Source organism: Harpia harpyja, chromosome 1, assembly GCF_026419915.1.
Source record: "Harpia harpyja isolate bHarHar1 chromosome 1, bHarHar1 primary haplotype, whole genome shotgun sequence".
Lineage (NCBI taxonomy): Eukaryota > Metazoa > Chordata > Aves > Accipitriformes > Accipitridae > Harpia > Harpia harpyja.
In genome coordinates this window covers 97,559,348-97,579,510 of record NC_068940.1, presented here as the reverse complement: position 1 = coordinate 97,579,510, position 20,163 = coordinate 97,559,348, and the positions used below count along the sequence as shown (strand labels likewise).

General features: G+C 40.9%; 1 protein-coding gene across 4 annotated transcripts in view; it reads right to left on the bottom strand.

The window, feature by feature from the left end:
• The window catches only part of DIP2C (disco interacting protein 2 homolog C), a 337,865-nt gene that overhangs the window by 140,711 nt on the left and 176,991 nt on the right, over positions 1-20,163 (bottom strand). For 2 of the 4 annotated variants that reach the window (XM_052806472.1, XM_052806481.1), the window contains exons 2-4: positions 17,865-17,936; positions 15,110-15,277; positions 5,499-5,609 (exon numbers count right to left, since the gene is read on the bottom strand). In XM_052806472.1, the coding sequence (XP_052662432.1) occupies positions 5,499-5,609; positions 15,110-15,277; positions 17,865-17,936 (351 nt within the window). The remainder of the gene's footprint in view (positions 1-5,498; positions 5,610-15,109; positions 15,278-17,864; positions 17,937-20,163) is intronic. The other 2 variants (XM_052806490.1, XM_052806498.1) reach the window with 1 other exon arrangement.

Genomic DNA, 20,163 nt, shown 5'->3' with positions numbered 1-20,163 from the left:
CTAGTGACTGTATGGAAGACATGTAGGGCCAACATCCTTTGAAAATCTCAGTATTTGACAGAGTTAGTTCATTTAGACAGCATGGTAAGACTGTAAAAGCTAAGCCATTCAAGTTACATACTTGTTTACTCCACGACGTAATTCCTATCTCCTTATCTCAACACACCATACCAAATCCATGGATTTGCAGCTTCCAAAAGTACCCGAGAAACCTAGCTTCTGAACTGCACTAAGGAAAGAAAACCGTATGTCCAACTGCAGCTACATTTACATGACCGTTACTAACTTTGTACTCAAGTCTGTGCCTGATTTTGCAGTCACATCACTTGAGCCAGATCAAGCCAGATGCTGACATCTATTCCGCATGGAGAGGCAGAAGTGAAGTGCAAGCCAGTTTTCCTTTGATGGGGTTTTCTTGCCTGAAAAGCTACTGGCCAGAAAAGCCTCTTGGCAGAAGTTACTGATCCGGCCTACAGCAACATTTGGCTTCAGTGTCATCTTGAGCCCCCAGATAATATTATAGCACAGGCACTGGCTAAGGAACAGCAGCTGCTAAGAGAAAAACATTGCCGTGATCTACATTTGGCAAAACTTTCCAAATACTGTTTCTAAGTGAGTAAACACTACAAGAATTTTTATATTCAGTAGTAAACAAATCAAAAATGCTTCTGAGTTAGTATTAGCTAAACTAGCTGCCACATTTATATAATATAGCTTAACCCTGCAGTCACTCAGTTACTACACTTATAGCATTATCTATTTCTTTAGACATCTGAAAAATGATCAAAGAAGCTGACATTTCAAAACATAATGATTTCAGGATCCCTTCCTTTATAAAAAGAAGCAGCCAGGAAATTTTAAACCTTTCTGGTTCTAAAGAATTAGACTAAATTCCCAATGTAGGCTGAATTCTAAAATCAAATTATCTTAAAACACAAAATGTACCAGGAACATTTAGGAAAAAAAATAGCTTCCATAAACTCAGAGTCAATTTTATTTAGAATATAAAAATCACAGAAACCAGGTTTTCAAAATTATAGTGCTGAAAAATTCTGTTACAACATTAATGAAATAATAATAATAATAAAAAAGACTGAAGTGAGAAAATAGGTAGGGATTTAAAATGTCACAGTCTGACATTTTCCATAATAAAAGAGCGTAAGTTGAAGGTGATATTAGTGGCAGCAATGATTTTGAGTCTCCAAAGAGAGTTCATTAAACAATCTTCACTGACATCTAAATTTATGTAAAAAGCAAAGGCATGGAAGGAGAGTTGGATGACTTTCAGGATGTTAGACTTCCAATTAGGAAAACCTTACCAAGAAGAGACAGGAAAGGACTTTGATCAGAGTTGGAATAGAGGACTTGTTTGCAGATGTTAATTGAAATAAATTGTGCAAAAAAGCTAAGGAAGGGAAATGTTTTCCTAGAAGTGAATTACTTACTGGTTAAAGACTGCACATTCACTTTGTTTTGGGCCTTTTCCAAGAAGATGTGCCAAATATGATAACAAGCATTGAAACTGGGTAACAGCTAGGATCTAATAATCACAATATGATCAGAGCAGAGATACTGAAGTATTAAGCACAGCAAAACAACAAGCAAAACAAAGGCTTCTACCTGAAGCAAATCTGAATCTGAAGACAAGAAAACCAGAAAGCAATCTGACTTGCAAGTTTGTAACCTGCAGTAATAGAGTGTGAGTCATGAGACCGAGAAAGAGACTTCTGATCTCACAGGAGCAATGTATAGAAGGGGAGAACATAAATCAGGGTAGGAACATTCCACTGTATCTTAGCAAAGCTCCTCTGAAACTAAATTTGAAGATCTGATAACGTTTCAAAATTGAAATGGAACTTTACATTTACCTTCATTGACATTTGCTACATAGAGTTTTCTTCTGAGTGAGTGAAGATGCAGTAGCTGTTCAAACAAATTTGCTGGAGAGCTCAGTGACTTGCTGAGGAGTCATGCTACATAGCAATCAAGGTAGGAATTCAGAGCCCTGCCATAAGCCCCCAAAATACTGTCAAGCTTTCCAGTTTTAACAAGGACATTTTCAGAGCAGCAAGAGATATCTGAATTTATACTATAGTCCTGACTCTCCTAAGATGAAACTCCTGCACTAACAACAAGCAACCCTTTACATTCAATTCCTTACTTCTCCTCTCAGCAACAAAGTTTGTGTCTTTATTATTTATATGTATCATTACAACACTTTGCCCCATTCCTAAGGCAGGACCTTATGTACCATTTCACTGAACAAACGCCTTCATTTTAAGGCAGCGGGCAGCGACTGAAACCAAGAAGCAGCAACACCAACTTGGAGCACTCCTGGGTTATCAGGAGAGGCACACAGGGAAGACGTGCATGATGTCTCCTTTTGCCCATCCCCAGACTGACTCAACATCTTAGTTTACAAATGGCAAGAATAGCTTAAGCGGAGGACTTTCAACATACAGTCAAATACACGTTTTTAACAGAACTGCTCTGGAGAGTCACAGCTTGGAGGTTTGAGGACCATGGGTTGCACACCCACAAACTTGACAATTTCAGGAATAGTATTTTCACCTGTTTAAAAACACTGGGTAGAAATCAGACGATATTCAGTGTAATATGGGAGAAGCTTCTAGGAGCTTATACATCAAGGAATTACTACGCAGATCTCACAACCATTATTCAATGAAAAACCACCAGCATCTACAGTGTGAACCCAAGGTTTCTGAGGGCAGAGGAGAGTTTGTCAAATTTATCAGAATGGTCTGGACATACATGAACTTTCTCTGCCATCATTTATCATTTCATTTTCCTTTAAATGGGACTGGCAAGCTCTTTGACTAATGGAATGAACCAGAGATATGTTACAAAAGGTTTAATAAGGAGTTCGCTGTAATTTTCCAGTTGTGTCAGCACAATGGGTCTGACTCTGTCCAGCAAGATGCATCTCTCAAACACAATCCAGAACTTCCACAGTTGGCTCCTCAGTGCCCTCCACAACCATCAGTCCCTGGCTCCTGACTCTCAGCTTGCAAGGGTCTCTCTGCCACAACCGTTGATGGGTGCTGCTGTCTATAGCTCCCTTATTCTGCAGCTGCAAGAGAGGCAGCAGCAAACCAGCCCGTGGCCTCTGGTTGTCATATGAGAAGGGTGCTGATACTGCAGCAATCCCTGTAGCAGTTGAAACAACAGCTAAGCACACCTACCCCTGTAGTGCATGCAGTTTTTGCCTTCAAAGGTAAAAGAAGTTTCAGAGCTTGCTTTTCCTTCAGTTATAAACCAATAACTTCCTTCATTTTGAAGCTGGAGCAGCTTCGTGAAGAGACTTGCATCCCATTCATTTGGAAATGAGATTTTACCCTTTTGTTCAGCTCTGGAATTAATTTTATCTTCCCTTAATCAGTGCTTCTATTTAGGGCATAATGATGTTCCCAACTTGCTATACTTCAAATTAAATATTTTTCTTACGGCATTCACCGAACTAGAATCAGTAGAATAAAATCCAGCTGTGCCACAGAACCACAGACTAGTGGATGTCAGCAAGAACCTCTGGAGATCATCCAGTCTAACTCCCTGCTCAAAGCAGGGTCACCTACAGCATACTGCTTGGGGCCATGTCCTGTAAGGTTTTGAATAGCTTCAAGGATGGAGACACCACAACCTCTCTGGGAAACCTGTGCCAGTGCTTAACCACTCTTAAAGAGTAAAAAAGTTTTTTCTTATGCTTAAATGGAATTTTTCATATTTCAGTTTGTGCCTACTGTCTCTTGTCCTGTCACTGAGCACCACTGAGAGCAGTCTGGCTCCATCTTCTTTACTTCCCCCATCAGGTACTTACACACATGGATAAGATCGCCCTGAGCCTTCTCTTCTACAGGCTGCACAATGCCAGCTCTCGCAGCCTCTCCTCACATATCAGAGGCTCTATTCCTTAATCATCTTTGTGGTCTTTTGCTGGACTCACTCCAGTATCTCCATATCTCTCTTGTACTGGGGAGCCCAGCACTAGACCCAGCACTCCAGATGTGCCCCACCAGTGCTGAGAAGAGGGGAAGTATCACCTTCCTTGACCTGCCGGGCAGCATTCCTCCTAGTACAGCCCAGGAGGCTGTTGGCTGCCTTTGCCATAAGAGCACCTTGCTGGCTCAGGTTTACCTTGTTAAGCACCAGGACTTTGCTGCCAAGCTGCTTTCCAGCCGGTGGACCCCCAGCCTGTCCGAGTGCATGGGGTTATTCCTGCCCAGGCACAGGACTCTGCATTTCCCTTTGCTGAACTTCACTAGATTCCAGTTTGCCCACTACTCCAGCCTGTCCAGGTCCCTCTGAATGGCATTACACCCACCTGGTGTATCAACCATTCCTCCCAATTTGGTACCATCTGGAAATGTGTGAAGGGTGCACTGTCTCACCAGCAAGGTCACTAATGAAGCTATTAAGAAGTACTGGAGCCAGTATTTACCCCTAGAGTACACCACTAGAGACTGGTGTCCAGCTGGACTTTGTGCTGCTGATCAAAACTCTCTGAGCTCAACACTTCAGCCAATTTTCAGTCCTCCTCACTGTCCACTTATCTAATCCATATTTCACCAGTTTGTCAATGAGGATGTTATGAGAGACACTGTCAAAAGCCTTACTAAAGTCAAGGCATACAACATGCACTGCTCTTCACTCAACCTCCAAGGCAGTCATCTCATTGTAGAAGGCTATCAGGTTGATCAAGCATGGATGGAGCCACCTAATAAGTGGTGACTATTCCCAGTCACCTCCTTGTCCTTCATGTATTTAAAAACAGTTTCCAGGATTATTTGCTCTACCACCTTCTCAGAGACTGAGGTGAGGTTGACTGGCCTGTAGTTTCCCTGATCCTACTTCTTGCCATTCTTGAAGACAGGAATGCACCTTGTTTTCTTCCAGTCCTCAGGAACCTCGCCTGATTGCCACAACCTTTCAAAGAATTGAGAGTAGCCTCACAATGACATTGGCCAATGATGCATCCCACCATGTCCCATGGACTTGTACATGTTCAGTTTGTTCAAATGTTCTCTGTCCTGATCCTCCGTTAAGGAGGGTAGTTTTTCATTGCTCAAGACTTTCCCACTGGTCTCAGGGGCCTTGGATTCTTCAACGCAAGTCTCACCAGTAAAGACCAAGGCAAAGAAAACGTTAAGTGCCTTGGCCTTTTCCGTGCCCTTTGTCACCCGGTCCCCTGCCCCATTCAGCAGTGGGCCCACATTTTCCCTGGTCTTCCTTTTGCTGCTGATGTGCCTGTAGAAGCCCTTCTTGTTGCCCTTCACGTTTGCTGCCAGATTCAATTCCAGATGTACTTTGGCTTTGTAACTCTACCCCTGCATGTTTGGACGGTGTCTCTGTATTCGTACAACGAATATTTCTCATGTATAGCTACTACATGAGTTTACAACAAAATTCTTTTAAAAAAGCAAAGAACAGAACTAGCCTTTTCAAATTTTCATTCCAGTTCTGTGGTCTTCAGTTCTGCTTACCCGATCTATAGCGCTCATCCCGTGACCCTGAGGACCTGCGACGGTGGTATCGAGAGGAAGAGGACGGAGTAACAGGAGTTCGACGCTCTTGTGGTAATGCCTGGTCCACCCCTGCATTAATTAAAAAAAAAAAACAAAAACAAAACCAAGCTCATTCTGATTGAATTCCAGAAGTTAATAGTGAGGAGGAGTTCAGCCTACACTAGAAGTAGAAAATGAACACTCAGTGGCTAAACCATGTCATGTCAATTGGTTACACAGTACTTGCCTCTGGTCAGCTTTTCTGGTATGGTTATTTTCCTGGTTCTCTCTAAGACAATCTTTTTCCAGGATCATAGACTACATAAGAAGAGCATATAGACAGTAAGCTTGGTGGTGGTTTTTTTCTCCCAAACAGGTGACCTTTCATAAAACAGTATTCAGGAAATATTTTAATGTGCTAATAAATGCAGACAACTTTGCAATGGATCTTGAAGCTTTCCTGGAAATTGGTTAAAAACAGTTCCTAAGAAGACTTAGCCTTAGTTCCTAATAGACTTAGTGTGTATTATCTAAAACCTCATGCAGTTGGATGATATAGGCTGGTGACAACACAATACTAACCTATGGAAACTAGATACCCTGCGAGAAGGGAACTATATTAATATCTATAGGCATTTTCAGCTACCAAAGGCCAGAAAGTAAACAGTAACTGCAGGAAACCAGGCTGAAAATAGTAATCTAATCCAGCAAAACAATAAAAATAACTCAGCCTTATAATATATACCTGCGGCATCTCAGTATGCCGGGCCTAAACATCCAGTATTTAAGATTCAAACCTTGTAATCACCCCTTTCTCATTGCAAATCTGCTTTTTTTTAAAAATAGGTATTTTCTTAAAGGCTCCTTCAACAACAGCAGTGGTATAACAGCAGCATTGTATATAACACTTCTAGAAACTAATGTTCCTTGACAAATTCCAGAGAAAAGTGAATTACTTAAGCAGGAAAACTCAAGCAAACAAAAGGAAAAGAAAGCAAACCTGCATCTGTAACAGTGGCATAATACGCTACCTTGCTCTCCTCCAGAGCAGAACCTGAGCAGAGAAGCCCAGTAAGTGATGCATTCATCTTAGAGCTAATAAAGCACAGAGCGTTAGGCACTGTGATGCACAGGGGCAAAAACCCAGGAGTACCTAAAGAAATTAAATTAATTCTTTCCTTTTATTTTTTTGTCTTTAAATAGTAGTTACACAATATGCATAACTGTGGGGACAGAAGTAAAACTGGCCTCTTGCATTTAGGGTTGATGGTGGGAAAGATCTGTTAAAATTACTTAATTAAATTATTAATAATTAAGTATTCAAATGGGTGACTAATAAATTGAAATTGGATTCAACAAAACAATGCTTGGAAATATGTTCATATTTTTCAATCAAAACACAATGTAAAAACTCTCCACTCCTATTTCTGAACTATTCAATGCCTGCTTATTGGAGGGGGATAAGAGTTTACTTTTGTGGAAACAAGAATTTTTATGTACAATACGGACCAACCGAAAATATTATGTTGACTTCAGTGAGTTTCAACTATGTTTCAATGGACTCTTTAAAAAGCATCTTTTAAAAAAGTTCGCATTGTACACTTACTTCTTTGTGAAAACAAACTGAACTCAAAATACAGCTTCTTTCTTAAATCTTTGGAATATCAGCAATGTCAAATCTGCTTTGATTTTGTGGCAAAGTTGCTGGCTGGCTAAAAAACATACTTGGAGTAAAATCTCATAGGCACATAAAAGATAGAGTGAATCCATAAATTTCCTTCTACTCGGATTGTGATTAATAATTCATACTCTTAAATCAAATAAAATGTCTTCATTTAACTGCTCTGTCTCCACACTATAGTACTGTGTAATTTCACTTGTCCTCAAGCCTTTCTATTCTTTAAGGCAGGTGAACCTAACTTCTGAATCATTGAAATAATCAGAAATATTTTCTCCTCACTTGTATATTTAAGAGTTTTTCTTTCTTTATTGGGTCACCCCGAGAACCAGCAATATAAAGTTAACAATAAAATTAATTTTGATTGAAACTTTTCAGTCTGTACAAGATGCTAACCACCATTATTCATCTCAGTTCCTATCCATATTGTCAGGAATGAGATACTTTCTGGAAATCACATATATTTACAAAAATCCTAAAAAAACCACACCCCAAAATCATGGACCTAAAATTGCTGCTGTAAGACGGCGCTTTTGTGAAGAAAGCAGTGCCACAACTTCCCATGGCAAATGACTTGTGTAGGGCAACGGCGTGTGGAGAAGAATGAACAACAATAATTTAGGTGTTACTACTGAAGTACAGCATCATGATTATACAGGAAAAGGGATTAAATGCATCCTTCCAACAACAAAACCACATGCAACAGGCTTTAGAAACACTGAGAGGAAATGAAACTGTGAGGAAAAGCATCAGTTACAAAGAGGTACACAGCTGCTGTAGGAGGGAGACCTTTCAGGCAGACCTGAAAGCCATTGGACAAAATACATTCAAGCCCGTGGTTTCCTTCTCCTGGCCACGTGGCTATGAGACCCCTCAGGTGTCTCAGTCTCTTCTGCAGCTGTGGGCAGTGCACAAAGCTCCTTTTCAAGGCATAAAGGATAAAGTAACCTCAAACACTGACCCTGACATTGCAGAAGACAGCAGGATGCCCAACTGGCCAGGCAGCACAGCCGCCCAAGGCACCCCCTAAAACTGCAAAGGGCTCTTCCCTCCTCCGGTTCACTACGGAGATTATACCGCTACTTGTTCTTAGTACAGATACAGAAATCTCTCATCTAATCTTAAAATTGAGACACTTGAACTAGTTTACTTCCCTCCTACTTTGTACATGTGTGTTTGTTAAGTAAGTCTCTTCTGACACAATGGCTAGTACGGAGTTTCTTTGTACAGTTAGGAAAGAGACAGCCCCAACATCCTACACTAGTAGTCATTTAAAGCCATAGCAAAGTAAATGAGAATATCAAAATATCTACTGCTTTTATGAGGCCTGGGGATCATTTGATGGCTTTACTTCCCACTTGCCCATAAATATAAAAACAGCGAATAAACCTCTACCCAAGTATGGAGCAGGACGTGTGAACTTGGCTCGCCGATAGCACCGATTTACACAAGGAAGTTAATTCTGCACTAAAATAGAGAGGAGAAGCTCTCCATCAGCCATCTGTGGGGAGACCTCTGTTCGTACTGAGTTCCTTTAATGTGAGAAAACACAAAGCATCGCCCCACTTTGGAGAGACAGTGAGAAACCTGATGATGGTTCCTTACTGAAGGGACTGGAGCAGGAATTAGCTGGCACCACCTGGACTCACACCTTCGCTTCCCGTGCACCCGCTCCCTCGCACAGCACCAACGATGGCGTGAGACAAAGTACACAATAGCGAGAACCTACACGCTGCCGTTCCTGAGCAATGGGTAGGAGTAAAAGCCATGCAGAATAATGAATACCATGAAATCAGTGAAGTGTTGCCATAAATAGCGAAGCAGTGTTAACAGCAGAATTGTTCACCTCCATGAAGGCTCTACCAATATAGTGCAGTAACAAGCATCTTCTTTTTTTTTCCACTTCTACTTCTGAACAGAACTAAACTCCCAAAATTGATAGCTTTCACAGGCAGCACATAGGGTCCGTGAGTTAAGTGCTAATGCTTGTTCAAGTGCGGCTTCGCTCAGATGCATTTGTGAATCAGTGGAAGCGGTGGCGTAATGGGCTTTGAGAATTCATACTTGGATCGATTCCTAAATTTAAGAAGGCAGCAGAGCAATGAATGGCTTTCATAAAAGAAAGGACAGTGTCACATCAGTGCCCTGTGCACAGACACAATCACAGTCACTGTCAAACTGGCACCATTCTTAGTAATGCCACAGCCTACCCCAGTCTTGCAGCTAAAGCAGCACTTTAAAAGGTAAGCATAATTAGCACTAAAGATTGACTCATTACAAGTAATGAATTTTAGCAAAATATATATGCTGGAACACAGTTATTTTATATAAAAGGCTGAGAAATCAGTGCTTTATGGTCATCACATTACACATAAGCATTACCAGGTGCACTGGAGCAAACAGCCACGTTCTTAATACAAGCATTAGTTCATTTATCTAATGCTGCTAATGTGGGATTCAGCTTGCAGATTAAGACACCTATATTTAGGTGTCTACAAGAAGATGCTTAAGCTAAGCTCCCATTATGAAAAACAGAGACCTAGACCAGGACTCAGGAATCTAAACAGAGGTGCCCAATGTCTTTTCAGATGTTGTGGACTATGATACCTGGCTTGACCGGAATGGCATATGTCCCATTTAAGTCCTGTTTTATATGTGCTCGCTCTGTGCAGATGTCTCTGATACCATAGGAAATCCTGAACAGTATTAGACATCTATCTTCAGGCAACTCCATGAGCCCAGTGAAGCCTTGAGAGCTACACAGGTGGTCAGTGGAGGTATCTGCTACGGAATAAGCTGAAAAGCTCTCTGGGTTTCATCAACTGAATTAACTGTGTCTCTTCACATAAGAATGGGAACTTAAATACCAGGTTCATAGGCAGACAACTTAATGCAGATATATCAGTCTACAAATCCTAATCTGCAAGTTGGATCCTGCCTTGACTGTATTTAGCTAAAAATGCAAGATCCTCAGTAAAGCTATTTAAGCAATACCACTGCAAGCTGCATAGTTTTATTTTTAAGTGCATAGAAGGCACCAAACTGTCAGCTGGAAGCAGGCTTCATCTCCTTCCTTCCTTTTTTGCCTTCACCTCTTTGTTCCTCCCTTCTTTATTACTTCTTCTAGTAGCTAAACTGCAGTGCTGTGTGCTGATAATGTGGCAATAGCCACATTGCCCTCACCAACAGAGGACAATTGTTTCCTTAATGACAGCTGACAAGTTGCTTTGATGTATCTCTAATTCCTATGTCTGTGTCAAATTTTGCAATCTAAAAATATTTAAAAGCTGAAATGTCTAATGGACAAGAAATAGGAAGGCATTCTTAGACTCAGGCTACATTTATTGTTCTAAAACTAACTTACAGTGTGTGCCTCCAGGACCGAGAGCTGTAGGATAAACCCAGCAGCTCCAGGGCTACTGGGAAGGAAGGCAAACAGTGTTTGCAGTGCAGTTTTAAGAAACAGTATTTACCTTCTGTTCAAAGTATTTCCTGAGCTTCTACACAATGGCTGGTGGCTCAGCTTTAAAAGAAAAGCCAGGAGACAAACACTTTGTGTATTTTGTAAACAGGTTAAATGTCGCACCATCCCCATGGAATTTATTACCTAGCATGGCATTTCACTCTTCCCATCAAATGTACATCTAAGTAACAAATTCACTGGATAAGCCAAAGGAGATTTAAAATGCAACACTCCTAACTAAAGGCATTCAGGAAAGTGGAGCCGCTTTCTGCCAGATAAATCTGGAGAAAATGGAATTTCTGATTAGATATGTTTAATGAACAATCTTTCCTTCACAGGTGAGCTTTCACACTTACTCCTGCACTTGGTTCCGATTTCAAACAATGCACATAGTTCAAATTGATCATCTTCTTTCCTTATTACAATCTTGATCTTGCCTTCCAGCGTTTCCTTGCAAGCTTTAGCTTTCAGTTCAAGCTTAGCATAGCTATCATGGACTTCTTTTTTCTCTCCATTATCTCAGTGATGGTGGACATCACATTACAGCTCCAATTCACATGCAATGTTTGATTTCCATTTTTCTCTACATAGTCCCACAGCTTCAGTGTACCATTTGAAGATTCTTTTAGGAGAATATGTAGAAAAAGGCTCCCCATCCACATAGCAAACACATTCACCAATGTGCTGGTCAACTTACACTGCAGACAAATTTGGGCAGTATTGTGAATTCCAGCAGTTTCTCGTTTTGACAGCAGCATCCAGTTCTTCGTATGCCTCCACTGGCTCCAGCTGCTCTGCTCCAGCACAGGCAAGCTTTGTTTCAAGACCCTCAATGGTCTATCTCCTTTCGACTATCCATTGCTCACCTCTGACTGAGCCATCTTTCTCACCCATTTTTCAGGTTTTTAGACCAACATCTTCATGTTTCCTCCTATGCTCTTATGTTTTACAGATGGTCTCCATGAACATCAACAGGTATTTCATGGAAATTCTTCAAATTCTTTGAAAAACACCCTGATTCTGATGTGTACTAAAAATACCCTCCGCCCAAAAAACATCATGCCGAGTGCTGAAACCACTATCCTCATTGCTAACTGATTTCATCATGTACTCATTTCTTCCCTTACACCCATTTTTTGGCCTAACTATTAGGGTGTAAAGTCTTTGAAGAAAGGTATTTTTTGCTCTGTGTTTGAACAAGGTTTAATATTATGAGGTCTTACTGCAGGATAGGAAACAGAGGTCCCATCATAAAACAAAGTATGCATAAAACGGTAACTGGGCTCTCAGTCAGCATGGCAAAAGTGAAGCAGTAACCATCGTGCTTTAAGTGACGCATCAAGGGGTAGTTCTCAGATGCTTTCACAACCTTCTGTTTTAACCAAACTAGGCTCTGCAAGGCATTCACCTATTCAAACCAAAACTCTTTTTTAAAACCAAGACTTACTAAGCATTCATCTGTGTGCCATAGTTTCTCATCTGTGAAACACCTGTCACACTGTTTTCAGAAATGAGTCCAGGAATGGTGCAATGCATATGCCTTTCAATGAGATCCATGTTCTCAACACACGTATATGCTTTGAAATGCCCCATCGTGGTTATCCCTTGATAAGATCTTTAAAAATTACGAAGGCTGATGTGATAGGAATACTCATTATTATTAATAAAGTGAATACATGAGGGTTTTTTTCAACTCCAGAATCAAACTTTGTTTAAACATTTCCTTGCAATCTTTGCAATCCAAATAATGTTGCAATCCAAATAATGTCTGTGGAAGAGAAAATGAAATTGTAATCACCAAGTTTACTTTGAGTGCCCAAAGGGCTAGCAGCAGGAATAGTTGAAAGCAAATGTATGCACGCATACACATAGGATAGTATGCAAATGTATGCACACATTACAAATATATATAAATATAAGTGCCATGCTAATAACAGAGGCTGTGGAAATTGGTTCCTGTATTTCTACAGAAAATTGTTTCTTCATAAGGTAAAGGGATCTTCTGTGCGAATGTATTATCTTCTCTGCACTGTGTAGCTTGAAATCTCCCTGTGCTGCTGCTGTTGGGGCTCCAGCGGCAGGAGATGCAGTGATCTGTCTCTAGGCCTGTGAAAGGAGCAGCAGGTGCCTTTTAAACACTGCATCTCACAGGTTTATTAGCCATAATAAATAAAGCACTGGTGACTGGTCTACACAGTTACGCTACAAATAGAGCTACACTGGTGGTACCAATGATGGGAAATTAAAGAAAGTAATCTAGTGTAGACACAGCACTTGATTAAGAGAGAATGAACCACCCATGTCTAAGCTGTTAGAAGCAAAGCTTAATTGATAACAACATTGTCTCTGTTCTGTGAATGAATAATCAAATTTCCTGGCAAAAGACTGGAAGCAAATTGGGAAAAAACACAGCTTATGGGGGATGCAGCTAATTTAGTTATTTTTCTTCTAGGGAGGGTTTCTCTTAATAGCGTGCACGCAGCTGCCCACGTTAGCTTACCCAGAACTGACTGATCTAATCAAGATAATCTTCAGAAAGATATTCTGAAATAAATGCCTGTTTAAGTGGTTATTCTTTCAGCTCTTGGCTGCCACGGCTCCTCTACAGAGGCAGTAAGAGAAAGGTCACAGCACAAGAGAGATTGGGATATACGTGCAGATATAAAGGTTCGAATTCACTATTATTTTTAGATGTCTGACATATGGGCATGCTAAAAAAAGAAAAACTACTCTGCGCACAGAACATCTCCAGCTACAAACTGACATCCTGAGAAAGTGTTTTGAGAAAACAAAGCTGTACTTTTGTCTCCCTAAGTTAAAGCAGGTGGGGATTTAATGGGAAAGAAAAAGGGGGCTCCCCCTATCCCTTCTCCCATTAACATTGCCAAACGCAGCATATCCGTTCCGGATTTCTGGATGTTCGACAGCCCGTCTGGAACAGTACAAATGTCCTTTGCATATGTGCAGTCTGTGCAGCATCTGGATGTGTCAGACCTATTGTGCATGCACAGTGGAGTCAACCTGCAGATGTGCAGCGGATCCAGTACGTCCCTCATGTGTCAGACTCACTGCATGTTTGCTGTACAGCATATGTAACAATATACTCTCTGGGATTGTCCTGTCAAAAATAGGGAGCCTAAGAGTGAACTCCCATATCACCTGGTAGAGTATCAACCACATGGTTGCCCAGCTTCACCTTTCATTAATCCCATTCCTGAAAAGCAATAGCTCTCCCTTTCTAAAATGACAGCATCCCAATGAGCACAACAAAAAAGACCGTATATGTATGCTTGTTTATATATGTATATATCCAACCCTTCTACTGCCTATATTTAGCACTTACGTGATTTTATATCATTAATTCTGTTAAACCTGAAATTGCAATTTAAATTTAATCATTCCCATTTTGCAAAAATCCTGGGCAGAGGAACCCATGTCAGACTGAGGGAACCTGACTTAGAGCAGCCCCACGTAAGAGGAGAAATACAAACAACACAGTCAGAATCCAATATGGACCTCCACCATAGTATTACAGCAAATTGGTTTGAAAATGAGTGTGGAAGCATTTCTCAAAGGGATCGTCTTTTTACAGGCGTGTCTTGTCCTGACAGAACTGCAAATCTTATCCTCCCTGTAGCCATCTCTTACACCACGTCTGGACTGCCTTGTGGGAGCGTGAACAAGCACACAGGCAAGAGTTTGGTGTCCTCCGTGTGCCCACACGGTTGGCAAGAGAAACCGTGGTGTCTTGAGAGGCTGTGAATCCTCTGCAGCCTTGCTACAAACCCAGGGAGTAGGAGCAGACTGCCTGCCACCAGCCACAGGTCTCCCCCAGAAGGCAGGACAGGTATCCGCTGAAGGGCAGAGCTATGCAGCCATGGCTGAGGTCATGCCTTGCCGGTCCACACTGCAGACATGTGGCCCTGCAGAATGTTCTTCCTCTAGTTTGCTCTACCAGCCTTATTCCTGTTCCTAAAAGTTAGTCTGCTTCTGAATGGTTTGGACGTGAGCGGAGCTCTCTACTTGAAAATAGCACAGAATTAGGGTGCTTAGATTTTTACAGCTTCCTCCGGATTCTGGTGGGCTTGGACCTGTCCAGAGCTCTGTAAAAAGGCAGTGCCAAAAAGGGAATTAGAAACACATGCCTTCCTGTGCTTCACCAGCTTATTGTATAAAACCTCCTCCAAAGTATCCATAGTATGGAAGCTACAGAGACATTAACATGTTCAAATGTTATTAAGAAGGAGTATTCCTTCTCCCTTCCCATCACTTCACTCTTAGGCAGATGGAAGTCGATAACGGCCTTCCAGATGTTGTCCTTTGGTTGTCCTGCCTTGTCACTGGCAGCTTCTAGTCTATCATATTGATGCAGGTGTCTACCAGAGGCTTCCAGATGAGGCACAGTTACAGACAGATATGGACTGGAAAAGATATATTCATTGTGCTCACCAAAACGAAAATAAAAGAGAGGCCGGTTTCCTGCTGTGCTGGCTGCTCTCTCTCTAGCGGCCGCTTCCCGGATGTCACAGACACCAATGTTGGCAGTGCGGAGCATTCTTCTGGCAGCTCCTTCACTGTGTTGCAGTCTACACCGTACTGCGGCAGCTCCATTCGCTGCTGTAACAAGTTGAAAAAAACTAATTAATTCACGTTTAGTTTTTTTACATTTGTTACAGCAACGAATGGAGCTGCTGCCCCCATGCAGTAGAGCACACACGCACACACACGCACAGACACCACAGGACACTCATGGAGCCAACGCGGGTCAATGTTCCACTCTGCCAACATGGGCGTTAGTAATGTTAGCAAAGGTGCAGCGAGAGGACTGGATGTCCCAACAGATGGGAACTGCCTTTGGATTTCCTTTAGTTTGCTGAATGTAGTCACAGAACGCAAATCCCTGCCCTTCCTCAATGCCTCCAATCCTAGCGAAAGAGCCATGTACATTTCCAGTTTTAAAATATCTCTAAAATGTCTATTCCCTTTTAATAGCAAGATCCAAGACCACCAAAGCTTTTAAATTCTTGCAGTTCCCCATCAAAACAGATTACAACAAAGAAAGGACTAATTGGTCATGTATGTGATTGTCCAGGTATTGACAGAGGCTTTCAAAAGGCAGCATCTGTTTTGTTATCCTATTTCTTCTTGGGAAGGATTCATCTCCCCCTTCCTAGTGAGCAGGGACCTCAAGCCATTCAGATGAGTAAAGTCTCTAGGAGAATATCAAATTGCACTGTTTCAAGTTTTGTCCAAAAGGTAACACAACAAAACAAACAAAAAGTACAAAGACAGCAAAGACCCAAGCACAAATAATATCAGTTTCTGGAGGAAAACACTTTAATACAGTAGAAGCAGTGTCTTCCTCTATAATAAAATAATTCATTGAGCCATCACCTAAATGATTGAGCTTGATGTATGGACAAGAAAACTGTGGACAATATTTCAATACTTTTCCTTTTCATCCTATCATCATCTTCCTCCACTCATCCATACCCCACATCCCCAGTGCAGGAATTTCTGAGAAGTGGTAGGGCAGAAAACATTCACTCCATTTCCTCCCATCTTTAAAACGGCACTAAATCAACTACATCCTCAGTCATGACATCTTCAAATTATTGAATGGACCCCACTATAGGACTGGCTTACAGAGATCCCTCTGCTTTTCCTTACAGGAAAAACTTTAATATCACAACAGAGACCTTGAAAGATAAACCTCAGAGGGTTCTCCACCTTCTCTCTTTTATCATGACATGCATGATGAATCGCCAGCAGTTTCAGCCATGGATACAGTTTGACGAGAAGACTATGAACTTTCTGGAGAAAAAGCTGTTATTTTCTTGTGTGAAGAAAAAAAAGGTACAACTAACTGTATAAACAAATACCGGTACCAACCGCACCGCTGTGTTGAGGATTACTGTGAGGCAACAGTCCTTCCATAACTCAGTAAACGTAAGTAAGTCTCATGAGAACATACTGTGAAGACTATTGTATGTCTGACAGTCTGGTCAGACCAATAAATACCCAGAAATTTAATAACTGCACCTCTGGTATTGTAATTCTGTTGATCTGATTTGTTTCATTCTCTAATGGCTCCCAATGGTTAGGAAATGTCACAGACACCCTCAAATCAGGCTGTATCACTTCAGAGAACAGAGGTGTCTGTAACACTGATCACTTTTGTGGAGTTCCCCCCGGTGGAGTAAACCTAGTGAAATCCAAAGGCACAAAATACCATTCTGCTATGGAGCTAGCTAATATATCTGTAGACCTGAAGAAGAGAGAACAAGGCAGTGTCTCCACACACAAGCAGCTTAAATAGAAAACCATCAACTCCACCATAAAGGCAGGATTTTGTAAAAGGAGGAAACTAGCCCCCAGGCCTGCAATAAAAACAGGACTCAGAGGACAGCCAAGCCCAAGCGGAGCCTCCATAAGGACAGTGAGATGCCACGAGTGTGTGGCGCATGCTCCTGTGAGGTCGACACAAAATGGGAGCTTATACCAATACCTACAACTACATATTCAACTTCATGATCCAGTGCCTCAGAAGAGTGAAAGAACTCTGAAGAGTTCTTATATATATATATATAGGAAATAATTCTAATGAAGCAATATGCTATTAGATCTAGTTTGAAGATATTCTCATACCTTTTGGGCAAGTACCTGCAACCCATCCCTCAACATTGAGACCAGGTATGTATGAAGGGTCAGCTGCCCACACGTTCTAGGACAAGCTGAACTCTAGGGATGTTGCTGGTCTCTCTGGTGTCTTCAAAAGGGAGATTTGGACAGGAAACCCAGAAATGGAGGAAGGCACGAACAAACTCCAAGGTTCTCTTCCACTCTTGTGTATACTTCTGTTCAGAAAGCTTTACTTGGCTGAGGTCTCAATGAGTTAGGACATCATGTTTTCCTCTGTCTTTTTGCATTACTTCTAACAAACAATGCCTCTCTAATGATTCTAGGCTGATTTTCTTTTCCAGACACGACTGCCAAACCCACAGCAACGTATGTAAAAAAATGTACACACACATCAAAGCAGACATATATATAATAATATACATAAAATCGATGGAATAAGCTTTTTCTGCATAACAATAGCTTTGTTTCTGCCACATATATTTCTTCAGAGATGCAGCTTTTTACTGTGGCAACTATCAGTACGCTTGACATCTTCATATATTGCAAGCACAGATACACGTACCGGGAGGCTGTGGCAGGTAGGCCCCAATTAATTTTGATCTCTTCTTTTCATATCCCTTCTGTGTGATGTCACCTGCCAAGAAAAGAAAAGGAAAATCAATAAGATGTGGATAAAGACAGTGTCTAGCTGCTTAATGGCAGCACCATCAGCTTAGCCACCACTGCACTGTTTGTCTGTCTTAACAATTATAATGAACAAATGAAAAGCACAGTATGATCATTCCACCCAGAAAAAACTCATTTACGCCAGGGCCATTCTGACAAGTAAATACCCAGCCTTAATTTATTCCAGCACCGGAGTCCAGCAGCACAGAGTTTTAAAACCATTTTGAGATGCTGTCACACAAGCTTTCAAAAGCTACAATGACCTTCATTAGGTTAATAAACAATGGATTATATAGAGTGCGTGGGCCTGTGGTGGCTGGCAAAACACATCGCTGATTAGCATTTTCTATCATTAATGGGATTTTTCTAATCAAGCATGTAAGGCACAAAAGACTTGAAACTGCGGCTATATCATTTCTGCAATATAAATGTTCTAGCTGATTTCTAAGCAGTACTGAGAGGAACAAAACCAAACCAAACCAAATCTACCACAGATCTGCTAGAAAGTAGTAGCATAAAGACTCTTTATCTGACTTTCCAATTAAATCTCAAAAAAAATTTTGGAGATGAACGTTTGAATTTCTTAAATTCAATTAATATGACCCTACACTGTGTCTGCGGTTTCCTCAGGTAATTTTTTTTTAATGTAAGTATAAAAAAAAAATTTTCTGTGAAAGTTCTCTAAAAGAAAAGTGATGGATAATTAGGTACGTAGGACAAAACATACACTTTTAGTCTTGTTAGAGTTCAGGAAAGGTTTCGCACTGAAGTTGCGATACAGTCCTGGCTCTGGAGTTCTAGATCTACCTTTAACAGTTGAAATACTTGTTCAAATATAATTCAAACATGCAGATTCTTCTTTCCAAATGTGTGAGCACAGATGTACACACATATACGTATGTATTAAATTCAACACAAGCTATGTCGGATGCTCAAAAGAGTGATAGCTTTTACAATTAAAGTTTTTTGACATATTGCCTGCCCTTTCAATAAGCATATCTGCTATTGTGAGACTCATCATGCAGTTAAAGGTCTGTTGCAACACTTGACTTGTATGTTTGTAGAAGGTTGAGGGCTTAGGAGGGCAGAAACCACAAAAAGAAGTGGAGCTTTGGCAGTAATGTCCAGCTAGATTCAGCAACGTGTGTCTGTTCATGCTCCTCCATCCCTATGTTCAAACTTCACCTAAGGAGACCATTTGCCAAGAGAACTACATACTTATTACAATCCCAGCCACTCTGCTAAATGGATGCTAAATTAGCACCAATGTATAGACAGAGCTTCCTGTGGGTTGGTCTGAAATCAATAACTACATGAAAACATCTTCAAATGTTGTTCCTCGATGAAAGACCTTTTCTTGGGGATGGTTCCAACAAGCATTAAGGAGGCAAAATTCTCCGAGCCTCTCTACCAGTGTCCTGAGCCAACCTCTTGCTCCTGGTTAAAAAACGGTGCTTAAAATAACACCTATCCTCTTTGCTACCATATCTCAAACTGCTCTACAAAAGAAGTCAACTAAAATATCTGTGTTTTTAAATGAGGAAAGTGAGAATGAAACACTTCAAATGATAACCGTCCCATATTTGCACAGGGAAGAAGTGGCAGACTTGGCAGGAGGACCTAAGCCTTTAAAGTTCAAACCCACAGACTCTTCAAGCACATTTCTTCCCATTTTGAATACTTCTGGCATGTGTTCAAACTAGTGAAACAAGCTCCCTCTCCATTGTAATCATCAGCTTCTCACAAACCAGACAGTAACTATAGATACTGCTTCATTAAAATGTTTTAATGAAAAAATGTGTTTATTTCAATTTGAAAATTATAAAATATGAACGAATTTTTTCTTTTCAAGTTTTGCTAAACAAATAGCCATTAATTTACTGTGCTCATCAATATCAAATTCTTATGCATTCCAGACACATTTTAATTTGACTAAAAATTTGCCTTTATTAGTTTACTATTGCTCTTAAAGGAGAACAGAGATGTCCTATGGAGGACCACAGCTCCACTGTGGTATGTGCAAGTTGGCAATGCCATTTTAAATATGAAACTATTAACAATAGGTGCTTATCTATTGGTTACTCTTCCACACACATGGTAGTGTATACACATGCAAATCGATATCGCAAGCTATACATTCTAGACATTGCTCATGGAACCTGCACCCATTCCCACAATCTAAGTTTCTTCTGCCA